The sequence below is a fragment of the Pseudonaja textilis genome, chromosome 1 (assembly GCF_049901715.1).
Source record: "Pseudonaja textilis isolate UNSWEBS1 chromosome 1, rPseTex1.2, whole genome shotgun sequence".
In the NCBI taxonomy this organism is placed as follows: Eukaryota; Metazoa; Chordata; class Lepidosauria; order Squamata; family Elapidae; genus Pseudonaja; species Pseudonaja textilis.
The window spans coordinates 127,915,194-127,941,977 of record NC_141990.1 but is presented as its reverse complement, the minus strand read 5'-3'; the positions used below and the strand labels follow the sequence as shown (position 1 = coordinate 127,941,977).

Sequence of the window (26,784 nt, the reverse complement as noted above, 5' to 3'; positions counted from 1 at the left end):
TTTGATGTTAGTATCTTATTCTACTGCACCAGAGGGAGTCGGAAGTCGTGTTCTTTTTCCCCTTCTTTCCTACACTTTTCTCTATCCCCTTTCCCTTCCCTTTGTTCCCTACTATTCTCTTTTGTAGCACCTTTGGGGCATCCTGGTCTATTCTATTTAATCCCCCAGAGAAAGTAAACATGTGAAAACAGAAGGCAGGTACTCTTGAGTGACCAGTGTTTTCAATAGTGCATGAAAACTGTAAAGATACTCCAATGCTGTGCTCTCTGTTCAGTTCCAGCTGGTAGCTATGATTGCTCTGTTTTGCGTTAACAAGGCAGCCCCTTGTTTGGATGTGTTACAGTGGACTCAAAGACTTGTTATTAGTGCATTGATAATGAAGTGTAAGCTACCTCAGTTGAGGAGTTGTAAGTGACATGTGAAGTGGTGGAGAGCCACTCTTGATATCCAGGCCTCCAGAGAAAGAGCCAGATTTAACAATATAGTATCCATAAAGTGTATACGTTTTTAGGCCGCAGTTAGACTCATGCAGAATTAGCTAATCACAGACTAAAATAATTACTAATAGAAAGTGTGTGCATATTCTAAAAATTATTCCATATCTTTCTTTTCCCACATACTTAGCCAACAGTCATATTTGCTAGAAAATTATGACAGTTGTAATCCAGTATGTTTATAAGGTATTAGGAAACTGTGCTGTATATTGATAATAAGGGTTTTGGCTGTTTCCTTTCCTAACAGACTTATGTAAAGCAACAGCCAAGTAGAACACCACAGAACATTCCACCAGAAGGTAATGTATAATTTGCAATATTGATTTTTTTTTCAATAAAAAAAACAAGTAGCACACTTTGCACAAGGTGACACAGAAGGTCCAGCCCTTTCTTGTCCTTCTGGTATATAGACCAATTACCTCAGATATGAACAAAATCAAACTTTTTTTTCAAAGAAAAATATAAAACATTAAAAATAACTTTTAACTTTAAATATTAAAATGCAGACATTCACTTATGGAGAAGTTCTACTATAGAGCCATCCAAATCACATAACTGTCAACTTAATGCAGAAATGTAGTCTTCTAGATAGCACAGGTCTGCTCCTAATAAAAAATAATCTGGAGAAAAACTGTTCTCAGTTTTTCAGAGAGTTATTACAAACCACAAACAGATTTTAAGGAAAACATGCTATCTATATTTGAACCCACCCTGAATGATAGATAATGGCTGAAGATATATGTAGTTCCCAGCTTTTGCAGAGAGAAAAAAACTTGAGGTTTGGGGGCCACATGGAAAGCAGAAATCAAATCTACAGTAGCGCAGCATCCTTGCTAAACATCTTAACAATTTCTGCAGAAACAGAAGAGTCTTGAGAAACATATTTTCTCTGCTCCAGTTACCTGGCCTTCCATTTTTTTCCTGAGAAAAGTTTAATCAGAAGCTGTGGGGAAAGAATTATAATGCTCTGCTTTTCTCAGTCTTCTTTCTGGCCTTTGACTGTTCTTTTTAAAATGATCAAACCTTTTGACATAAGAGAGAGAGGGGTTGGAGTAATCTGATTCTGTATGTGGAGAAAAGTCCTGCCTGGATGCATAGTGAATGTCTGAAACAGTGATATGTATTGTGACTAAGGCTACTTTTAGATAATATGGCAAGGGTAAGGTTGACCAAAGAATGCAAGAACTTTTAGCAGATAAAAGAGTAAATGACAACTATAGAGCCAGTTTGGTGCACAAGTAGTCCTCAGGTTAATGATGGCAATTGAGACTGCAGTTTCCTTTGCCAAGTGATAGGGTCATAAAATGCAATTTTATAGAAACACATCACATCATATGTTGTCACAAAAAGGACGCTTCCTGACAACATTTCATGGTTGAACTGCCATTCTTTAACAACACTGTAATGCTTTCACTTATTTTTCCTTGGTTCAAAGTGACATTGTGTTATGTTCTGTTATTGAGTCGAGTTTCAATAGACCTTGTGATATCTGATGGTCCCAACTCAAAAGGCTGCTAGGCAAACAGTGGCAATCAAGATACATTCATAACACTAAAAGAAAAATGCAAATACACATAGCACCATTAAAAAAAACAATTAAACTTCTTAATAAAGCACAGCTATTTTAAAAAGAAAAAAAAGTGAGGGCAGTGAGCCTGGAAATGATGTTATAAATGAAGCAACTCCAAAATTTGACAGTGTTCTTCCTTGTCCTGTGATCAAACAAAGGCAAATTAAATCAAACCTCTTTAACACAAGGGTTGTTTAAAACAGTTTAAAACAATATTTAAGTAGTGACTAACTTTCCGCATTCATACAATAGAATAATAGAGGACTTTTGAATCAGTCAGTAGAACATTCATTGCATTTTTTTCCATTTTAATCTATGCCTATTTCAGTAATGTCTTTCCGTCAGGAGTTAAGCGTGTTAAAGCATGTTTTAACATACGCTCTAATTCTGCCTCTTCATTATTATCTTTGTTTTCTACTTTGTAATTAAAAACTTTAGAGGGAGAGTATAAACAGACAAAACATGTAAAAAGAGTAAAATGATAAAATGTAAATAGTAACATACAAATAAAGGATCTATAGTGTCATGAGGATTACTAGTATATAATTAATTACTTATGAATTCTAAAATAGATGATTTACAAAACTAGGAATTTCTATTAAGAGTATTTAACTAAGTTCATTGTAAATACAGTATAAATCACAAACTGAAATTATACTATAATACATTGAATTAAATCTGATTATTTTTTCTTACGCTGATCCGGTTGAGGACAGCAAAGATTATTTTCTTTGTGGTACATTAAATGTTCCAATTTCACCCTCATCAATTTTCCATTATTTATATTACATATTTTCAAAGAAAATGTTAATTTCTTCCCATAATCTTTTTAAACTTCTGCTTTGTGAAGGCATAATGTGCTCTATCAAATAATCACCATCACCTATTAAGACTGGGCTTTCTCTTCTGTTGCTTTATGAATTCTCTCTCATGGTAAGCTAATATTTAGTGTCCTCTCTTTGTTTTGTTAGTACTGTAGTTCCTGACTGTCTTGGGCCAGTAGTTTTAGCTTTGTAATAGGAAAGGAAGTCACATATAGAATGTGTTAACTAGTAATGTTCTGAATCTTCTGTAGCTCCAAGAACATCAAACAGACTTTATCCTGAGCTTCCCAAGAACTACACTGCAATAGGTGAGTATTTAAAATATTGTAAGTCATAATAGTCAGTCAGTGAATTATAGAACTCAGGAAATTGTAGGGATAGAAGTAAATGAAAGCTTTTGTGATATTGGTCCACTTCTCCACATATGAACTCAGAAAGGTCCGCAGAATTTTACAACACCCATACAAAAGAGATGCAGTTTCTACTGCAATGTTGTGATGCCTGTTTTGTCATTTGTTCTTGCTTGTTTCACCTACAGATGCCCATTTAGAAATTTATTCCAGGTTACAATTTAAGTATGATTTATAGATTGGGATACAATATTTAAGGGGGAGATTGAACTGTTAAAAACATACAGCTTTTGGTAACACACGGACACACATATTGGTTACAGTTATTTAGAATCTCAGCAGTTTTGGCCTACCAGGATAGAACAAGTAGAACAGATAACTACTATCTATTGCAGTGTTTCTCAACCTTAAAGTTAGCCACTTTTAGAAGTATGGACTTCAAGTTCCAGAATTCCCCAGCTAGCATGGCTTTCAGAGGAATTCTGGGAGTTGAAGTCCACACATCTTAAAGTGGCCAAGGTTGAGAAATATTGGTCTATAGAATGCTGCTTATTGGTGTTACTTTGGAAAATACCAATAATCCAAAGTTCTTCAAATTCTAATTTAGTGTTCTTTTGCTCACATGACCAAAACAGCCAAATTATTATAGTCCTGGACTGGCAAGGCAGTCTAGCCTTGTTGAATAAGAAAGTTGTGTAAACTTGATGAAGTATTTGTACTGTTTTATAAAGGTACTAATTTAGTAAGGCCACACCTGGAATACTGCATCCAGTTTTGGTCATCACATTTCGAAAAAGATGTTGAGACTTGGGAAAAAGTACAAAGAAGAGCAACTAAGATGACTAGGGGCTTAGAGGCAAAAACTTACGAAGAACAGATGCAGGAATTGGGAATGGCTAGTCTAGAGAAAAGAAAGACTGGGGGTGGTGACATGACAAGCAGTATTACAGTATTTGAGCGGACGCCACAAAGTGGAGGGGGTCAATTTATTTTCCAAAGCACCAGTGGGCAGGACAAAAAAATAATGGTCAGAAACTAATCAAGGAGAGAAGCAACCTGGAATCAAGGAGAAACTTACTAACTGTGAGGACAATTAACCAGTGGAACAGTTCGCCTTCAGAAGTTGTGGGTGCTTCATCACTGGAGGTTTTTAAGAAAAGACTTGACAACCACTTGTTTGAAATAGTATAGGGTGTCCTGCATAAGCAGGGAGCTGGATTAGAAGACCTCCAGCTCTGTTCTGATTGATTGATGTTTAATGCAATCATATTCCTTTTTCAGCTTGAATATGGACTATTGCTCACTACATTCTGTACAGGCATGACCTACAAATGGGTGTGTATGTGTGCATATGTGTGTTCCTTATTGGTTCAGTGGAAAATAGGTTGGGAAAATCAGAAAGTGAATGTTTCTATGTAAATAAAACATCATGGCATGTCTTCTGCTGTGCTCAGGGCTGTTTTCAGAAGGCGGAGAGCAAATCAAATCTTTATTATGGTCATAGACCAGGGTAAATAAATAGAGCGAAATCTGGATTATATTCCCCTTCTACTTTTTGCCTATCATTCCTCCATTCTTCTCTCCCCTCCACCCAAAAAGTAAATGGGAAGGAACAAATTCTCATTTTACATATTCTTATTCTTCCTGATTCTAGAAAACCTGCTTGGTAAACTTTTTTGGCCGAAGTTCTCCAATCCTGGAGCATACAAATTACATTAGTTTGAAGCACCACATCCAACACCTCTGGTCCCAGCATTTTTTTCTCGTTACTGCTATTATTTTCTCCTCTGCTCCAGAAGAACTTGATTCTTAGGATGTGGTATCTGGCTAAAAGAAGCTTAAAGCAACAGAATTAGTGGTGTGCGTGTTTGTGTGCGTGTGTGAGAGAGAGAGAGAGGGAGTGAGAGAGAGGGAGGGAAGGAGGGAGTGGGAGTAGAGGTGAATGGCATGGCGTGACGTAGCGTGGTGTGGCATGGAATGGAATGGAGAAATAATAATAGAATAGGACTATAGGATTTCTTCCACTTGTTAACTGGCTAGTTGCTAATGCAATAAACTTTTGCAAATGTCTTTTCCAAGTGAGAAATTTCAATGCTTCGTATGTGGTTTATTTAATTTATACAGCTGCCCAGCTCAGCCAAGTGACTTTATGCCTTGGCTCTCCCACTATGTTGCTGCCAGGACATAAACACTAAACAGAATAATAAACATTGTCAGCCTTTTATAAGTGCTGCAAAAATTATTTACTTCCTTCTGGATGAAATTATCCTGTTCAGAGCTTGGTAGAGTTATAACATTTTGTCTAAGGTATGCTTTGGAGATAATGCAAGTTCAGTTCCAGACCACTGCAATAAAGCAAATAGCGACTCATAAGATTTGTTTGGTTTCACATTGCATATAACATTTATGTTTATACTGCACTTTAGTTTCTTTAAGGGTGCAATAGTTATGTCTAAAAACCCACAATGTACATGCCTTAATTAAAAATACTTTGTTGTTTAAAAAATGCTAAATCTGAGCCTTTGGCAAGTCACAATCTTTTGCTGGGTGGAGTGTCTTGTAAAGAAAACCTGCAATACCTGTGAAGTGCAATAAAGAAAAGCACAATAAAATAAGATATGCCTGTATTGCAGCCAGGGACATGGATATAAATGTTTCCTATTAGATATTATTCAATCAGTTAATGATGGGCTTAATTCCTTTGGTCAGAGAAAGCAAAGGACTGCCTTCTGAACTACAGTGGTTTGTTTTGTGTAGAAACACATAAAATTGATTTTGTTCTTTAACTTCACTGTCCTTGCAAGCATTTTATGCCTTTAAAGAACTTTTAGAGACATTGCATGTTTATTCTAAAATTTAAATAACTCTAGTTTGGCTATTTGTTAAGAGTCAGGATATGATAAACAGCAAGGATGTGTTTGTTTAAAACCTGGCACATTTAAAGGGACATTGTTTTCCATTAAACAGGTTTATTATCCAAAGACATCACTGATAGTAACTAGGGTTCCTTAGTTGCTGAGTTACTTTTCCAGAAACCTAACATATAGTATATAGCAGTGGTCACCAACCAGTGGGCTGGGGAACACTGGTGGTCCGCGAGAAAATGTTGGTGGTCCGCAGAGAAACGTGTCCCTCCCAAAGCACTCCCCTTAAAGCAATCCAGGCTGCAAAGGAACACAAGGCTGTGTTGCCCACATGACCTGCCCACCCACTGGCCCCCACCCTTCGGCTGAGTGCAAACCTTACCTTGAGTAGAGCCACGCGAGCTGGAACTGGAAGGCAAAACCAACAGTGGGGGAGGGAAATTCACCCTGGGGTGGCTTGCTGACATTGGTGGGAAAGTCGGTCCCATATTCCAGAGCTGGAATAATCACAGGACTGGCCCTTTGGTCATCCCAGAGCAGATCCTCTAGTCCATGGCAGGCCGGTGCACCCAGGTGGAGGAGCAGCTGCTCCGGGATGACCAAAGGGCCAGTCCTGTGACTACTGCAGCTCTGGAATATGGAACCGACTTAGCCACCGTCAATCAAAATTCATATTAGTGTAACAAAACAAAATTTAAAACTTGAACCCGAAACCTTTTTGCTAAGTATGATGGATTCAAACATGGAGAAAAAATATCAATATTTAATTTTGCATATCATAACTGCGGCTAGAATAACCTACGCACAAAACTGGAAACGGTCTTCCATTCCTTCAGAGGATATGGTAATTAAAAAAATACATGAATGCGCGGAGATGGATAGCCTAACCAAACTGTTAAAAAATAAACAAGGTAGTGACTGTTATGAAATATGGAACATTTGGTAGGAGTGGTTAAAAAAAGGTAATATTTGATATTTGGATAAGTTATGGAAATGACAGAAGACGTGTATTTAATCACAAACTACAGTATATAGAAAAATTAAAACATTAAAAGAACGAAGGAGTTATTGTAACAAGGCAGATCACATCAATAATAAAGATAAAGAAAAAAAAATAACCATTGCTCAATATATGCTGTAAAGTGTGTGTGTATGTGTGTATGTTGATTTGTCTGTTTTAAATGTATGTCAAATGTTTTTTCTAGAATAAAACAAAAAACAAAAGAACCCACAAAATTCATATTAGTGGTCCGGGGGATTTAAAATTATGAGTTTGATGGTCCCTGAGGTCCAAAAGGTTGGCGACCCCTGGTATATAGTACACTACAGTATACATGCATATGTATATCTAGGCACCTTAGCATATGTATACCGAGGTGCTGAGCAAATGCTAGCTCTTCATTTATTTCACCTGGAATCGGAGATCAGCATATTCATTCTATACAGTAGTGGTAATCATATCAAACGTTTCTATAGTATATTTATTTATTTAGCATATGGCATATCATACATGAACTAGCAATATAAATTAATGTTTTAGCTAGATTAGTAGAACCCAATAAAATATAAATGTCAAAGAGATCTATGTTCAAATATCAATGTCTAGGCCATCTAGCCATTGAAACTTAGCATTGTTTAATTTTTTTAAGAAAAAATCAGAAAGTGGAGTGGTATATGGCTTATAGCCAGTCATGATGTGATCAGCAGTTTAACGTGGGACCCCGCAGTCTCACTGAGGGGTGGATACTGTGCCCCATTTATACAGAGAGTCCTGGGAGACGCCATGTGCGGTGTGAATCCTATTCAAGATAGTCCATTGCTGACATGGTAGTTCAAAGCTTGGCACCTTTTTTTGTGGGGTCATTTATATGTCTTCTTATAACTGGGAATTCAGTGACCCATTTGGCTTTCCATTGGGAATTAATGTTAAAGTTGTTGGGCAGATGTTGTGCAAATCCAAGGGCTTCCTAGATTTGAGCCTTCCTGCTAATAAACGAGGAAGGTCAGCATGCACCAGTAGGAGTGAGTTATTCATACTTTTTTTCTGTATTCTCTGACTAGTGTATCTTGCATCCATAAAGCTGGTGGTGCTATGTTGCCCACAACAGGAAGCCAGCAAGCCAGAGTGGTTTTAATACATCCACTTTTAATCCTAATGGTGTTTTTGAGTCTGGCGTCTAACTTACTAGTATGGTAGCTTTTAAGCCAAATCAGGGGCGCAGTATTCTGCTGTGGAGAAGATCAACCCTAGGGCTGATGATCTGAGGGTGTCAGCTGAAGCTCTCCATTTAGTTCTACATAATTTCTGGGGTATGTTGTTTCTAGTATTGATTTTTATGGTATAGTACATGGTATAGTATACAGTATACGGTACAGTAATGTATTCATAGACTGTTGTACATAATACTCCTGATTCATAGAAATTAGTAATATTTTGCCGTTTTGCAGACCTTTTTCAGTAACATTTTGCCCTTTTTCAAACCAAATAACAAATGGCTAAGTATGCATTGTGGTTTCTAAGTGTAGACACAGTTTGTATAGAATGGGCTTATATGAAGGTGGCTGCCACACTACAGTTGTAATATAGAAACAGAAACAGTTAGGTTGCCATACAGTACAAACTTAATAAGAATGAAGGAAGTATGCCCGCTTGGACACAATGAGTTTTATATCAGAAAGCATGGACATTACATTATTTTGCATATCATGTTTTATGAATATCTTATCATTGGGGTGGGGGGACAATCCTTCAGAGAATTTTTTGTAGAAAACCAGATACTACTACTGGTAGTACTGTAGAATGCAGTTATAACATATCTAGCAGCACAAAGGAGGTAAGGCTTTGCCTTTAAAGCTATATTTAACTGCATCTGAGAGTAACAGCTATCATAATATCATTGAAAAAGGTAGTTAAATAGTAATGTTTGCTTCTCATAAGAATAGATGGGTATATCTCTTTGAAGCAGGTAAAAAAATTCTGTTAAACCAGGGGTCCCCAAACCCCGGTCCATAAACGGCATCAGGCCACGGCATGTCAGAAACTGGGCTGTGCAAACAAGTGAAGCCCCATCCATGGGATGCAGGCAGGATGCAAAACTATACCTTCTCTGGTCCGCTGGTCCCTGGTGGTCAAAAGGTTGGAGGCCGCTGTGTTGAACTGTTTCGGGATAATCAGAACTGGTGTTCAATAAACTGGGTTCCAATATATTTGTAATAGTTGTAAGGGAACAAACTATAGTTAGTTATAAACTATAGCCAAATCAGCAAGCTAAACTATAGCAAGCCAGATCAAGGTGACTGATAAATATGTATATCTGAAGATCCATAAACAAAAATATAATCTATATAAGTTTATAAAACATGACATGCAACACTGAATCCTTTTGCCTTTTAAGGAGATTTATGAGAGCATAATCTATTTTTGTGATTCTCTGGTGTAACTTAGCAGCCGATTTTAAAGAAAAATAATCATGCATTTAATAATGTCTCTCTTGCTGTTTTAACTAATCTAAATTCCCTTAATGCTGTTTCTGAAGCAGGAAGTCACAGGAATCTTGCTAAGATTATTTTGTAACGGCTTAGCTACAGTAAACATTGCTGTGATCAGTTTTGAACGAAGCTTCTTTTTTGGCACTTTTGGTACTTTCTTGAAATAACAAAAAAAGTGCAAAAAAACCCTTGAAAAATCCATGCTCCTGCTGAGCCAGCTGATTGCAAAGGCACATAGCAACTGAGGTCAGTGCATGCTAAGACTGGAAAATTGAGGTCTTTGTTTTATGTGTGTTTTGGGCCAATGCCATTGTGTTAAATTTACTGAATAACAGGCAGGCACTAGAAACCTGTATTTTTCTAGCATTCTTAACTTGGTACTTCTGCTGTTTTTGCCAAAGAAATAAATTCTTACAGTGTGCAATGGCCTTTCATCCAATCAAAATAAAATATCACTAAAACTTTAAAACTCTTCTTCATCTAGCAGTGCAGTAGCTTGAATTTTGAGGCAAGTAATAAAGGTTACAATACTTAAGTAGTATAGAGATATAGAAAAGTTTATGTTTATGTAAATACCAGTTCCAGGGGTAATATGGATCCATTGAATTTTTTGTAGAAGTATCCAAAGCCTGATATGCAAGCCTTTAAAATAAACTTCTTCCTACCTGGTTGAAGATGGTGGCCATAGTAATATAACATTTCTGAAGCCATTAGTTTGGAAAACTAGCTTAAATGTTACTGAACTTCACACAGTTTGTAGTTGTTGGGGGCAGCCTCATCTGTTGTTTATGTATCTGCCTTATTTATTTCTATTTCAACTCTAATATTGGAAATGGAACATAAGCTGCTGTATTATACCTGGTTAAAACTAGTTGGTTCAACCTTGTCTCTATTGACCAACAATGTTTTCCAAAACTCCAGATGGGAATCTTTCCCAGCCTTACATGAAGTCACCAAGGGCAATACTTGGAACCTTAGAATGGAAATATTTGAAATAAAGGATTTTGCAAGATAATTTGTAAGGGAATTAAACATGTGGCTTGCATTTTCCTCTTAAAATTTCACTGTTTTGAGTATGAATATGCCTCATTCATTTATAAACAAATACAGATGTATTACCATTGCCTCTATTTTGTCTTATATCATTTCAGGAATCTTTGCTGAATATAAGCACCTTGCATATTTTACAAAATGTAGAATTGTTTGTATTTAAATCATTGCCTGTCCAGGTTTAGACACTGTGAAAACAACGCACTGCTGCAATTATTATTAATGTATAATTATTATTTAATAATCAGAACTAGATAAGTGGATGTTGCTTGTTCTACATGGGTCTCTCCAGGATAGAGCAGTAGGAAAATAAAGGATCAAAGTAATATTTACAAATTGCTGTAGATATACCGTATATGTATATTCCTTTGCCCTATTGTAAAATTTGCATTTAGAATATTAGTTTGGATTTTTTTAAAAAAAATACTAAGTGTTTTTTGTCTTCAACTTTGAAAGTTTATTTCATAATTAATCACTTTTTCATTGCCACGAAATGACTTTTATGCCAATTTTAGCAGGTAGGTATTATCTTTTCAGAAGTGAACTTGGAAATCTGGGAAACATTCAGTCTATAGTTTCCTTTTGCAACATAATTATCCCCCGGGAGATGATCCAAACATTCTACTAAGATTAAACTTTGACAGAAGTATGATTAAAGATTATGGTAGATATATTATTGCAGTAGCTGCAAGTATTTTCTAGTACCGACAGCAAAAAAAGAAACATGGCATTTTTGCATTTAAATCAAATTAATGGTCATAGATATGTCAGGTCATTCTGGATAGCAATTCAAAACTTTCCCAACGTCTGCTTCCTGAGAACGCAGAAAAGAGAAGTGTGGCCTTAGACTTTGTCAATATACTTAGTTTATTATAGGCCACCTCTTAGTAGAAGAGGGCTTTAAAACTATATAAGAGAATGTGCCATATGACATGCCAGACATGCAAGTTCTGTGGCACTACACAGGAGATATTTGACCTTGCCTAGGTAATGTTGTAATATAGTGTTTCTCAATATAGGCAACTTTAAAATGTATGGATTGCAACTAGCTGGCTGGGGAAGTCCAGAAGTTGAAGTCCATCTTGAAGTCACTGAGGTTGAGAAACACTGCATAATACATAAAAAGGAGAGCAAAATATTGCTCCCAAAATCTGACAACACACCAACATTTGCTATCATAACAAATGTTTTCTGATTATTTTGCAAAATATGTAGCTATAAAATATAGGCATGTCTCATTTATGAATCTGAGCCAATAAAGGGTGCTATATGCAGTTCAAAAAATGTAATAAGCTGGAAGTATTTGATATAGCAGACTGATTTCTGTCTTGATTAATTAGGTCTCTGTGGGATAGGTTAATTATGATCTTGTTCCTCTGAAATCACTGAGAGGAGAGCAACAACATATCTGAATCAGGTTCAGTAATCAAAGTTGTATACATAAAATGATCTTTAGCAAATTTCAAGTTTAGCTTTACCTTAAGAAATTGATCAGAGGTGCCTTCTTTCAGCTGATGTGTACCTATTTCTGTACTATTTTTTTCCTATTCTAATGTAGCAATAATATTAATAACATAACTCATAAAGTCAACATATTTGATTTAGAAGTTACAGATTAATAGATCAGCATGACTTGGTCACTTAGATGTATTATTTTTAAGGTAGCACCGTAGCACCATCTTGTGAAAGTTTTAAACTTAAAAGTTACAATTGAAAACTTAATGCACATAACGATTAAGCGAACTTTTACTGCATAATCTTGCCCGCTTATGCAGAAGCAAGTAACTAGTTCAATATATTTTCAAAATGTGTTTTTAGTTATGTTGAGAACATCTTTTTCTCAAGATTTAGGGCCTTTGCAATCCAGTCAATCACTTTCCTAAAGTTAATCTAGCTTAAACAAGTAACAATTTGTCAATTCTGTGTTAGAATTAAAAAGAAACAACAACAAAAGATTAACGTAGCCAATTTAGCTGTTTTGCACCATTTCAAAAGCATTTGGTTTTTTAAAGAAAATAAAGTTAAGGAAGATGAATGTGATACCTGGACTAAGAATTTTTCTATTTCTTGCTGTTTTAGGCAGCTCCTCAGATGTTTACATAGGCATCTTAGGTTTCTGGATTGTGAAATTAGCTGTTCCTGGTAAAATGTGACACAGCTAAATTTGTACAAAGCTAATTTTCTTTCTTTCTTTTTTTTCAGAAAAGTCCAAGTTCAATCCTACAATTGTGACAGCCATATATCCCTTTCAAGGGCAGCAACCAGGAGATTTGACTTTTAACCCTGGAGACAAAATCAAGGTCACAACAAAAACAGATTCCCAATTTGATTGGTGGGAAGGAAGTTTACATGGCAGAACTGGCATTTTTCCTGCTAATTATGTAACACTGAACTAAAGTATTTACTTAAAAATGGCCTTATACTTTTGATTAGTAACCTTTTCTTAAGTAAACATAAGACTGATCATTTTATACTTTTTTGATTCAGTTGAATATGGGCTCCTGTAGGAAAGATCCACTAAAGCACTCTTCATAGTCTTAACTTCCATTGCAGCCCTATATTTTACGGAAAGGAGATTGTAGAGAACAGAAAAGTCACATACTGTATGTCTCCTATATTCTGTTTTCCATTCTAAAGCTAGAGATTGCATTGGTCAGGGATATGGAAACACTGCTGGATTCCTGGAATTCCCCTGTTCTGTTTCATGCTGCTGTTGGCATAGGAAATAAGGGTACTACTGAGATCCATAAGGGCTCTTCTATTTATCTGGATCAGGCTTGTTTTACAGGATCACTCTTGCCATATTTTTCAAGCTATTTTAGAAAATAATTCCAAAAATAAAATTTTTCATAAGTTTTAATGTCTTTCTATACTGAACAAAGCATAGAACTAATTGGAATGAACTGCATGACAGGTGCTCCATTTATTATATTGTGTCTTTAATATGGCCTTGTTACTAATTCAAAATACAACCTTAAATTATTTTTGCTAGGGATTTTCTGTATTTCTTCTGAACAAAAGAATGTTTTCATATTTATACTGTGTTTAAGCATATAAATGTTATTCCTTTTGATTTGGTTTAAATTGCTGATTGTATGTCTTGTATTTAAGCTAATAAATCATGATGAGTAAAAGAAGAATCAAACCATCTTATATTGTTATATGTAGTGTGACAAACATTTGCACTGATCTCGATCCATGTGCTTTTCTCTGATCATTTCCCAGAAGAACTCACAGTTTCTCTGCTAAGCTCCAAGATGCATCTTTTAGTTGTTCCTCATGATTTGTAGACCAAGCTTCATTATTTGGTTTATATAAAATGTGTTGTCTGTTTTTAATTAATGTAGAAAGCAAGAATGCAAAACTGAGTAAGAGCCTAAAAAATTAGGTACTCTAATGCGAAGCCATAAAACAGGAGACAAAATAGCAGCAAAACCACAGCAGGCAAGAGGAACACAACTGCATAGATTCAGCTGAAGTCTTGGATTCAGAAGTTTTCTGTACAACTTGTAAGAGCTGGGAAGGGAAATGGAGGTCGGAATTTCAACAGCCATGACCGATGCATTGAGAATGCTTTCTGTCCACTCGCTACTTGCCAGGCGTGTCTCCCTCAAGATGGCATTTTCACTAGAGATGAAGGAAGGCATTGTCAATATAGAAGAGAGGAAGTGATCCATCAGCATCCGGGTCCTAAGATGTGCAAACTTTCTCAGTTCAAGCACTGAGTAATATTCTGGCCCCCAGTGCAGCTCTTTAACTGCATGCAGTCAGGATTGTATCTCCTTTAGTGCATGAACCTTGTTGCAAGAATCCAAGCTTAAGCCTACCAGTGTCATTGTGGGTTGCCTATACAATGGTTAGACACTGGGGGGGCGGGGAGCATTTCCTTTGAAAAAGCATTCCTTGTACCTTCTGCATGCCCCTGGTGGAGACTGAGGAAGAGGAGGAACAACCAACTGGGAGTGAAAGTGTGGCTCCAGAGGTGGTGGAGGAGGCTGGGAAAGGGCAGAGGCCGGCTGAGCAGTCAGAGGAGGACCCAGGCCCCTCCCCTATCCATCCTAGGGCACACAGGGAGGAGGGTAAAATGGGGTCTACTCGGGAGGAGAGGGCCACGATCCTCTTCATGGGTTGCAGGTGTGAGATCTGCAGAAAAGGTTGGACCTGCCTGCTAACAGGCGCTGGAGACAAATTAGTGTTTTATTCCTAAAGAAGGTTTATCTTGGTTGGCGTTCTTCCAATGGACTGTCCCTGGTTATCTTCCTGAAGTTGGCAATTATCTATCCTGGTCTGTCGTGGAACTTTATTCAATGAGGTTTGTTTTTGGTTTTTGCTTTGTTATCGGCTCTTTGAATTTGAACTGTGTTTCTTTCCTTTGAAATGTTATTTTGAAAATAGTATACTCCTCCACTATGAACAATTAAACAGTGAAGCCAAATTGAAGGCATTAAAAGGACTTTTAGTTACGTTTTGGGTTTTGTTATATTTCTGATATACTCTGGGTCATCACACCTTCATTCGTAGCATTAACTCTAAGCACAGACTAAATGACCATTCTTTTAGAAAAAGTTACAGTTCTACTCAACCGTGATAATCTTCCTGATACCAGGGGTGTCTCTTGTCAGGTTTCAGTTTCAACATTTGCTGTCCCATGTTTTACCAGTCCACCAGAATCACCAGTTTCCTCTCTTACTTTGTGTCATCGGGGTACTAATAACACTTCATACCAATGTCTCTTAATCGTTGTTCTATAGCAATATAAGCCACACTGGAGATAAAACAGAGCCCTGAAAAGCCCAACTCATTTATCATTTGTAGTACTGTGCACCGGGGAGTGGAAACAGAATGCAAATCTCATGGCTTGTCATGTCCTTCCAGCAGAGGAGTTCAAAATTGTAAAAATTCAGTGAATTTAAGCAATGTGCAGAGGGAAATGCATTATATGAGTGTAAAGGTTAAGCTTGCGTGTATGTAATTGTGTATCTGTGCGCGTGCTCATTTGTACATAATATTCCTTCAGGCTCAAAACAGGAGGGAGGTATAGGTATAATTTTTCTATTGCCGGTTATCCTGGCAACATTCTTGTAATGACTACAAGTTGGAGTTAACAATTTCTGACTGGGATCAAGAAGTGCTTCTGAAAACCGATGCTACATGCCAATCCCCTGTGCACATTCTTCAGTACCAGTTTATTTAGAGAACTAAATGCAGTTCATTTTGAAAATGGTGTCTGGTTTCACATTGCTTCTTACTCTCTTTGGCCAATTCTTTGTGTATTAAATCACCTAATCTGTTTCCTTCCTTCAAGATTTTTAAAACTAACCCCCTAGCTTGAGTTATAAACCAAAGCCATCATCCTGGCTTTAATTGGTTGCTTGTCATCTATCATATTCTGACAAATACGTATGAAAAGGAAGAACACAACAAATGTGTTGTGGGTCACTTAAGTGTTCTGGGTCACTCACTTTGTATATGGGCTTTTAATTAACGTCAACTCTTGGGCCAGCAAATGTCCATGTAGCACCACTAGACATATTGCATGGAGTTGTAAACAGAATGTAGTGAATCTACTGATGTTTCTCTTGGCCTTGGATTAATTAACAAAAAAAACCAAAAACCTACACGTGTCAAAAGTAATGAATGGCATTTCATTCATTTTGGCAGTAAACAGGTTGCATCAGGTATGTTGTGTAGCTGACACTTCATTAATCATGTTTCTCAGCTTTTCCTGTTCTGAATATTTCATCTTGGCCATACTTTGGTTCATCAATCTAGCTTTTTAATTCCCAGCATATACTGTTTTTTATGAAACAATGCTTGTTTTGTATTTAGCTGATATCCTTTCATTTTCAAGCTTGGTTGCCATTTTAACAACATTATTTTTAGCTCAGTCTGGATTTCATATCATCTTTCAGTCCTTTCTAATAAGGCTGAGAACCAAATTGCCAATTAAAAAAGAGATGTCAGACAAATTATGGTAGCTTTTTATTTGTATGGACTAAAATAATTAATAAGCTGCTCTGTTTACCTTAAAATTCTTTTGTATTTTTATTGCTTTAATATACAGGAAACAGAGAGAAAAGTGTGTGTGTGTGTGTGTATCACATATAGAGAGAAAAAAATTCAACCTTGATCATACAGAATAGTATTGATCAATTTTTCTATTGCAGCACTAGCAATCCAATTCATAACAGAAAGCAAATACACATTGATGATTCAGGACTGCAAATTTGGTGCCAGTCTTTCCAAAGTTGAAGGGCAATTCTTGCTGCCACCAGGGTAGATAAATCGTTGATAATCTAATACAGTTCCACGTTTGGGGTATATAATTCAAGAATACATTCAGATGTTTCAAATGCATTGATCAAAATAGGAATATTAAAGCAAAGCATGGAAATAATGGGGCAGGCCTATATCATGACAAAGTATCACCTAACCCAGGGGTCTCCAACCTTGGCAACTTTAAGTCTTGTGGACTTCAACTCCCAGAATTCAGCCAGCGTAGAAGTCCACAAGTCTTAAAGTTGCCAAGGTTGGAGACCCCTGCCTGACCTAACCTACTTTAAACATTTAACATGGTGAGAATGAGAGCTAATCCTTTTTAAATATTATCCAGGATGCCAATAAACATAAAAGAAAACATGTTAATTATTTAGTCAGATCTTAAAGTCATAAAAACCTAATAGTCTTCAAGAACCATAGCTGTTGGTTGATTTATCAATATTTTATTTTTTAGATTTATATGTCACTTTCTGTTCAGAGGCTAAAACTGTATACTATTCAAAAGTATACTATACATGTGCTGAATGAAATCAGCAGTTTTCAAAAAAAATTTCTGTTTAGGAGAAAATCCCTTTTCAAAGTAACATTAAACATAGTTTAGGGTTCATCTTCCAAATTAATTATATATTTTATCAAAATTAACAAAAAGAAAAACTTGTTGATTATTCATCTGACAGAAATAAGGGTTAGGCACTGCAAACTTCACCAGTTGTAAAATTTGGAGTTTACTTTAAAACAGTTTGAAACCTTTAACCTTTTCAAAAATTGGTAGTTAAAATTTTGGGTCATCTATTTTATTAATAAGTGTTATTTATTAGGTTTTTTGTTTTGTTAAACATATTTGTTACCCATCTCATCAGGGACCTACTCTGGGCAGTTTACAACAATTAAATGGCTTAAATAAAATTAAACGTTTTTTAAGTTACCTGTTAATAGATTCATTCCATACCAGTGCTTAAGTAATTATATTAAGTAATGTTTTTCTATTGTCAAGCACAAGAAGCCAGAAACAGAAATAGAGCTCAAACACTAAAAGTTTATTTTATTATACACAAGAACCTGATCTACTAACATTCAAGCCAAGTTGTCGCTAAGTAAGAGTCAGTGGAATTCACGGGCAGCTCAACTTAGGTCTCTTGTGGAAACGTAATGATTCCAAACTAATGATACATTTGACCCTTCCTTCAGGCTCCACCTGCTCATTTACACCTATTTGCTACTAACCCAATTTAGGATTAAAGCCTTCACTGGCTAAAACAATGTTTCTCAGCCTTACCAGCTTTAAGATGTGTAGGTTTTCAACTCCCAGAATTCCCCAGTAAACCCATCCTTTTTTTAATTCTCATCTTTTATATTTTTATTGTATTGTAAAATTCTTTTTTTTTTAAAGTATGCATTTATATATAAAAGGGGGCTTCTCAATGATGGCACCCTAAGTGGATACCCTGTACAATTTTACTGATTGTATTCTCTTTGTGGCATCAAAACTGAATGAACGTTCCTTTTTTGGCAAGACATTTTAAATATTTCTAAAGGAATATTTTGTTTGTTTTCTACTTAAAACATTTTCTTTGCAACCACGTTATTATCTTATGTTTGTTTCTTAGTAAGTGTGTTTTTTTTTTCCTTAGTGTGTAAAAGAAGACTCTTTAACAAGCTATCTTGGCCTCTAGGGGAACAAAATATTTAATATAAGTCTCAAGAGTGTGATATTAATAGTGCTTGCTTTGACAACCTGACATACACTCGTTATTGATTAGACTTCTGGTAGATTGTGCTAACCGAAATGCTGTATTTAAGTAGCATCTGTGGGCTAGCCAGATGCAAAAGCTGAAACACTATCTAAACACAGTTGACTTTGAAAGTAAATAATCTGGTGGGTGGTCGTGACAACTGTCAGCACTCATTATTCCCTGCAACACAAACAGAGCTGTCAAACACAATTTGTCACAACATTCAACACTAGACTTTTCTTTATAGGTAGGAAGGCTTCTGCAGTTATGTAGGCTGTGCGTCTTTCTCCTTTAATGCAATATTCCAGTGAAAATGTAGTTAAGAATAGCCACTTACTTGAAAAAGCTCTGCTTACATTACAACCGGTGTTTAATTATATTAAGTTATAATTTGCTTTAACAATACTGTTTGTTACAGCAACAGACATATTATAAATCACATTTTACAATCTCTCAATTAATACAACATGATAATCCAAACTCAAACAAGCCTAATGTATGGATTCAGCTTTTTGACTTTCGGTGGCAACAAATAAGTTTACTATTTATTTAGTATTCCATGCTATAAGTAATTGTTTTTATTTAAGCAAATAATTCATCCCACAAATTATAGGAGCTTATCCTGGACCTGTAAAGACATGTATAATACGTACCTAAATAAGAAGATACAACTTTCATTGCAGAATGACTATGAGATGTCTACATGTCTTTCATCCTAGGAAACAGAGGTGGTATTCAGCAGGTTCTGACCAGTTCTGGAGAACCAGTAGTGGAAATTTTGAGTAGTTCAGAGAACCGACAAATACCACCCCTGACTGGCCCCGCCCCCATCTATTCCTTGCCTCCCGAGTCTCAGTTGATCAGCTGGGTCTTCTTTTGTTGCCCTGCACAGGAGAACAGAGCTGGAAAGGAGATTAATGGGGTGGGGAGGAATGGAAATTTCACAGTATCCTTCCCCTGCCATGCCCACCAAGCCACCCCCACAGAACGAGGAGTAAAAAAAAATTGAATCCCACCACTGCTAGGAATAAGATGTATTCTTAACTTTCTTCACCGCCAAGATTCAAGATGCTTAGCTTAGCCCAACGTGCTCCTAAAACCTATGTTAAAATCTGTGACAAATCAGATATTAACATTCACCAAGCCCAGGGGTGTCAAACTGGGAGTGTCCAATTGGCGGCATGCAGGCCAGATGCATCACACGGAGGCCACACCCATCCCTGTGAAGGGAAAAATGAGATATGTCACATAACATCAACATGACCTGTGCAGCCTAGCCCAATGGTCAACCTCAGCAACTTTAAGACAACTTTAAGCATTGCTGGCTAGGGAATTGTGGGAGTTGAAGTCCACCCATCTTGAAGTTGCTGAGGTTGAGACACGTTGGCCTGGACCATGACAGATTCAGTAGCACATTCTTTTGCAAAGTTGACTCTCCAAATCTTCATTGTTTCCTATCCCTCAAACCTCTGAGTACAAAGGAGACAAGGAGGTGAAGAGGCCATCTTAGCATAGAATCAGAGAGAAGTAGGAGGAGGGGAGACAAGAAGAGTGCACCAATGCAGAAAATCCAAAAAGCACCTTAGAAGCTGTCAAAATGTACTACATGAAAAAAATTGTCTGCCATTATAAATCTTTGTCACATTGCTTTGTCATATGGCTATGCCTCTCCTGAGGTCCAAGGAAATATCACACCAGTCCTACGTAAAACCTAACAAAAATAAGGACTACAAAGGAAAAAACAGGAAATGTTGGTGGCCTTTGCTTATCACTATAATTAAAGTGTAGTTTTGGCCATAGTAGTAGTAGGAAAGGTATAGTTAAGGCTTTTTGTAAGATAAGCTATCACTTTCCTGGCTGCCTCAGGAATTTTGGGAGTTGAAGTCCACAAGTCATAAAAGGGCAATAGATTACAAGAGTGACAGAAGGACACACTTCAGTTGCTCCTCCAATGTTTATTTATTTTTTATTAATTTTATTTTGTCAAGCTATTATAAGATAACAGGTATAAGTATAAACAGAGTTATGAATACATGAAATTGATACATATAAGAAAAAAAAACAATAGGACAGGGGCAGTTAGGCACATTAGTGCACTTATGCACACCCCCTACAGACCTCTTAGGAAAGGGGTGAGGTTAATAGTAGGCAGTCTAAGGTTAAAGTTTTTGGAATTTGGGGAAGAAACCACAGAGTCAGGTATGTGACAAAGATCCAAAATTCATTGCCCTGGATTAAAACATGATCTCTTCCTCCATTATTGCTTTGTTTGCTTTAAAAAAATATTTTTATAAACACAAGTGTCTTTTTTCAATTAGCACAAGACTTGATGATATAAAAGCATGGAATTAGGAATTTCAAATGCATTAGTTATGCTTCCTCTCTCATTTACTGCAGAGACGTTCTGATGAGTAATTGTCCCTTCATCCCACTGATGAATATCTCTCACTTGGCGCGGGGATATTAACTAGAAACTGATTACTGATCCCAGGGAAAATGAAGGCCCGTCTTGCAAAAAGCCTTAACTATACCTTTCCTCTTATATCATACACTATTAGTTGTGTTTGAATGTTTTGAGATCACTCTCTGCAGAAATTCTCTGTCATCTAGATTATGGTTGTCCCAAAGATGTTTTTCCAAAGGCAACTGGACTTTCTCAGTTTTTTTTTTCCCTTAAAACGTTTCATTAATCATCCAAGAAGCTTCTTCAGTTCAGATGTTCTTTAAAACTGAAGAAGATTCTTGGATGAGAAATGAAATGGTTTCAAGGAAAAACCCAAAGAAGTCCAGTTGCCTTTTGGAAAAGTCTCTTTGGAACAGTTCTGGATTACATATTTTTTTTTATTCACTGTAATGACTGCTGCTTTAAGTACTGCTGTTTTAAGTAGAGTTCACCATATGCTCAGCAGATCTGTTTTATAAAGTATATCAGCATATCAGAGTGTCAAGGTTCCAAGTAATACCTCCAGTGGTGGGATTCAAAATCTTTTACTACTGGTTCTGTGGGTGTGGCTTGGTGGGCATGGGTGTGGCTTGGTGGGTGTGGTTTGGAGGGCAAGGCAGGGGAAGGATACTGCAAAATCCCATTCCCTCCCCACCTCACTAACCTGCTTTCCAGCTCCATTCTCCTGTGCAGGATAACAAAAGAAGACCCAGTCGATCAGCTGGGACTCGGGAGGCAGAGAAAAGATGAGGGTGGAGCCAGTCAGAGGTGGTATTTTCTTGTTCTCCAAACTACTCAAAATTCTCCAGAACGGTCAGAACTTGCTGAATATCACCTCTGAATACCTCCCATTTAATAAGAACTACGAGTCAGGGGTTATCTTTGATGTCCTCAAAGAACATTTTATTGCAACACATCAAATTGGCAATTTCTTGGTGGAAAACCGGCTCTAGATTCCCACTGGTTTTACACCCAATTAAAAATCAAATTTTGTCACTCTCTCTCCCTATAGTCACTCATTACATGGTCCAATCAGCATATGGTCCAGCTGTTAGGTGATCCCAGTCTCCTCCTTTTAAGCACCTGCACTGTTGAGGTAATTCCCCGTTAGGAGAATGAGCGCATACAGGGAGACGTAGTGAGGGAAATGTTGAATAATACACACACAGCACACAGATACACTGTACAGTAAATATAGGGTTTTACTTTCAATAAAGGTTTAAGCAAAGTTGAAACACAGTCAAAGTCATTCACAAGTTAAATCAGTCAGTTTTCATCCAGGGATAATCCAATAACAAAGTCCAGTGTCAAAAACAGTTCAGTATCAGACTTACATCAAATCCATGAATAACAGTCAATTATGAGGAACGGCAATACTCTCCAACAGAAGGAAAACAAAGACTCACTGAGACATACTCTCTTCTGAAACTAAGACTAAGACAACCCAGGTTTCTGGCTCCATCTTATGGCTGTTTGAGAAAACACACCCAACTACAGTTTTGCATTTTCTTAAAGATACAGTATTAAAATGTCTATCCTGGTTTATATATTTCAAACCCAAATACCTGTTAGGTGACTTATATTCCTAACATGCACCAACATCCTTGTTTCCCAGGGGAAAGAATTTTATTTTGGCTACAACATCCCAGCTATTTCAACAACCCCCTCCCTGGCCCCTTCGCTCCAGGCTATGAGAAGAAAACTCCCTAGAGAAAAGCTACAAAACAAAAATGGCCACAGTTTGGCCAACGTCAGCTTTGACACATATTTTATAAAGTTCTCACCTCTGGTTATCAGTGAAACCAAAGAAAGTGGAAGATGTTTCATTTCTCAAAGCATGCATTCTCCATATACATTTTGCAATTTTATTCCTACTCACCATGCCTCAGTTAGGAGATGCAAATGGAGAAACCCACTAGAAAAATCTAGAGTCCCTTTATGTGCCTTATCAAGATTGCAAGCATCAGTTTCACCAAATACCTCATTATTATTACATTCCCACAAAAAAATCAGAGAATTGGCAGTTCTTGCAAACCCCAGCTGTCCAAAACACCCATAATTCTCAAAGCAACCTCATGGCCTTGTTTTATTTTCATAATTAAATATATTTTATTAAAAAGAAACAACGTGGGAATGGAAAAATGTTCTTTTTTCAAATAACTGTGGGAAACTAAGATGGGAAATAAGCAGTGGAGAACTTTGGTGCAATAATACTAAATTCTATGAAGGCACAATAATTTATATATTCCTTTTTATTTATAGGGACATCCTTTGGATGGATATTTAGGTGCCCTGTGCTAAAAAGAGAGAAAATAAATAAATAAACAAACAGCTTTCCAAAACAGAGTCTTTAAAGTCTACCTCAGGTCACTCAGTAAAGCTGGAAACTGCCCTTGGTTTTCAAGCTTATTTAAACTGATGATTAATTGTTAACAGATACAGTTGGATTTGATCTGTCAATGTGGATTGAATTAGACTGTAGAATTACCTTCTATTCAATCTGCATTGCAGATGATGTGATACAGCTCTTCCTAACTTGTTATCCTCAAGAGCTCCAGGGCTACAAGCTCCACACTCTCTAATCAAAGTGGCCACTGATTCCTGGTAGTGGAATTCTGCCAGAGAGCAAAATGCGAAATGAGTTTGGGAGAAACAATTTTTCTGCATTAACTTAGCAGTTTTTAGATGCCATTTAGTTCCCCTTCCCGTGAAAGATAAGTTGTTCCAAGGTGAATTTTCAGTATTGGCATTAGACACATGCCAAGGGTATGCTCAAGCCAAAGTCTGGAGTCCAGCTGTTCTGCAAATGCATTAGGTTTCATCTTAGAGAATTCTGGTCCCCATTAACTTTATTTGGGAGTTGAAATCTAACATATCTAAAATATACTAGGTTAGAAAAGATTGATTTAATCAATTACATGTTGAAACTGGGCATTCCAGAAGAAGCTGCTGGATTTTGCCAACCCAGGACCAGAATAATTGCAGTAGAAGATTTCCATTCTCATCACATGATTAGTTGCTTCTCTTGAGATTCTGTGTATTTATTTAGCATCTAAGACAAATATCAGCTGATGGTTCAATAGAATAAAACATACATTTTGCAGTGTGTGGTGTCAAAATCCAATACCAACAAAGTTTTGGATGCCATCCAGATTCCTATAAAGTGATTACTGTATTTACCCCAGCATAACCCCCAGTGAACACAAAAGGATATCCTTGCTTGTTGTCAAGGTTATCTGACATCACTCTGCTTTGGATAATATTATACATGGAAGTTCTGCAGATTTGAGAGAGGGAAGCCCTAGAGTGGCATTTATCTAATTTAAAAAAAATGACACAGCTTTATTCAGATATTGTGAATAAATGTCAACTATTTAGCTGGCTTAACATTACAACAAAAATGATACAAGTGATAAAACTTTCTCCCTAATTCTGCAACTGATGCTGGCCTGAGAATAAATGTAGGTTGACTAAATTGTCCTACATAGGATTGCTCTATAAAATGCCAGCATCCAATGCCACAATGCCATGTAATAGAGTTAGTGATAGAGGCACTAGTCCTGAATTAAAAGAGTCCATTTTTAAAAATAATGATTTTGGTGCTTATGTTTCTAAATGTTTGCAGAAAGAAGAAAAGAGAGAGCCATTCGTCTTTGAAGCAAACTATTGTGCACATTCACGCAACAGTTTTCTTTCACAAAAGATGTTTTCTTGTTTGGAGTTGGATGGTATAAATCAGTTTTCCTGAGTCTCAATGTACTCATCTATAGTAGCCAAGTCTAATTGCCTTGTAAATGCTTCATCAAATTGTTCATGTGATCCACATAAGGCATCTTCAGGTTGTGTGGTTTCCATTCCATTCTGAATTCATAGTGTGTTGAACAATGCCCTGCCCTTTCTCAGTTCTTTCCTGCAAAGGTTTCCTGGTTTTCTACCTTACTTTCAAGATGCTTGAAAATCTGTCTCAAATGTCAAAATTGCAGATTCCTTATTGGTGGAAGCTGCTCTTTCCCATAGTGCTGTTTTGTGTTACCCACTTTTTGGTGGCTCTTCAACTGCTTATAATTTTACTATTATGACATAACAATTTCAGGATCGGAACCATATTTTACATTGCGGTTCAGAAAGTTTATTGCTCAAGCCCAAAGGTGGGCTGCACTTTCATTGACAAGGGGTTCGCTGGTTGTGAGCGTGCATGCACCACTTTGGGGCTGAAACGCAGCTTCAAACAGGCAGTTAATCGACTCCCGCACCTCCGGTGAGTACAGCAGGGCAGCGTGGAATGGGCAGCCTGGGCAGGAAACAAGTTAGTTATTTGGGGAAAGCATAGCACAAGGATGGGTGGGTGGGCCCAGCCAGAGATCACCCGAACCCCGCTGACCATCCAGCAGCCCACCACTGCTCAAACCTATACAAAAGAATCTACTCAACTACTGTAAAGTTCACTACTAAATTGGAGCCAAAAAAAATTCAAGAAGGTTGAACTACTTGTGGCAACATAAGGATTCTAAGTTTATGACATGCTTAACTCCATTCCAGCTCTGCCTGCTCTTCTCCCACAATAATACTACATGGACATCCCTTGCCTTTTATCCTGACAGCTATGTGAAGTAGGCTGAGAGAGACTGACTGACCTAACATCCGTTGAACTTTATAGTTAATTGGAGACTTCGCCCTGGATCTTCCCACATTCAGTTCAATGATATTGTAACCAATGGTAGGATACGACAGGGTTAACTACCGGTTCGGGATTTACTAGCTTCCCTGCCCACTGTGAGCGGCACGCCTGTAAATCGTCATCAGCACACTGCGTGCAGAGAAGCAGCCTTTGAAACAGCCCTCTTTTCTTGTTTTTTTAACTGTAGCTGTGCCTCATTCGGCAGCTGAAGTTGAAAAATCAGGAAATTAAGATCAGGTAAGAGCCCAGGTGGGCGGGTGGGCAAAAATATCAGCAGACATAGAACCGGTTCTATGTCTGCTGCTCTTCAGAGCTACTGGTTCTACAGAGATGGACAGAACCGGTAGAAACCCACGCCTGATTGTAACCATGACACTGAAATAGCTTTCGGTATGCCATGCTACATATGCTAGCTTTCCAATCAAGCCCAATAGGAGAAATTCCCTCATAATTGCACTGCCCATATGTCTTTGATTAGAAAGGAGAGGCTTTTCTTTTAGAAAGCTGCCCTTTAGATTTATTTATTTTTTCAAAAATTCACTTTTGTCCTTTGTTTTGCTCATTTAACTTTTACTATACAAATGGCACTGCTTAATGCAGTTTGATTGCAGAAATCCTTTTTAACAGCTGCTTTTTATAACTTCATGGGTTATGTGATTTTAGATATTTGTATTAAAATATGCATTTTTGTAAAAAAAATATGTTCCTGTTATTTTTCTTGAATCCTCCTTTGTAAAGCAAAGTTAATAACCGAAACAATTTAATTTTTTTCTCTTTAAGTACCTCATTGTTGGGTTTACCCTTTTTTTCCCCACCCAAGGAAATATGACCACCATGCTCATAATGTGTTCCTTTGATTTTTAGCTAAACTAAAAGATTCTAGGGAGTTTGCAGACTACTAAAAGGATTCCACAGTGAGAGGCAGGACGTTCACAACCACATTTTCACTCCCACATGACTATCTGAAGTTTAATCAGACTTCATTCCACCCAATTTTTAAAGAAATATTT

The 26,784-nt window shown here is 37.0% G+C and overlaps 1 protein-coding gene across 2 annotated transcripts in view; it reads left to right on the top strand.

The window, feature by feature from the left end:
- The window catches only part of SH3YL1 (SH3 and SYLF domain containing 1), a 32,223-nt gene extending 18,445 nt beyond the window's left edge, over positions 1 to 13,778 (top strand). For both annotated transcript variants that reach the window (XM_087916546.1, XM_026695232.2), the window contains exons 8-10: positions 742 to 793; positions 3,140 to 3,196; positions 12,844 to 13,778. In XM_087916546.1, the coding sequence (XP_087772672.1) occupies positions 742 to 793; positions 3,140 to 3,196; positions 12,844 to 13,037 (303 nt within the window). In that variant the 3' untranslated portion in view covers positions 13,038 to 13,778. The remainder of the gene's footprint in view (positions 1 to 741; positions 794 to 3,139; positions 3,197 to 12,843) is intronic.
- The last annotated feature ends 13,006 nt before the right edge of the window (positions 13,779 to 26,784 follow it).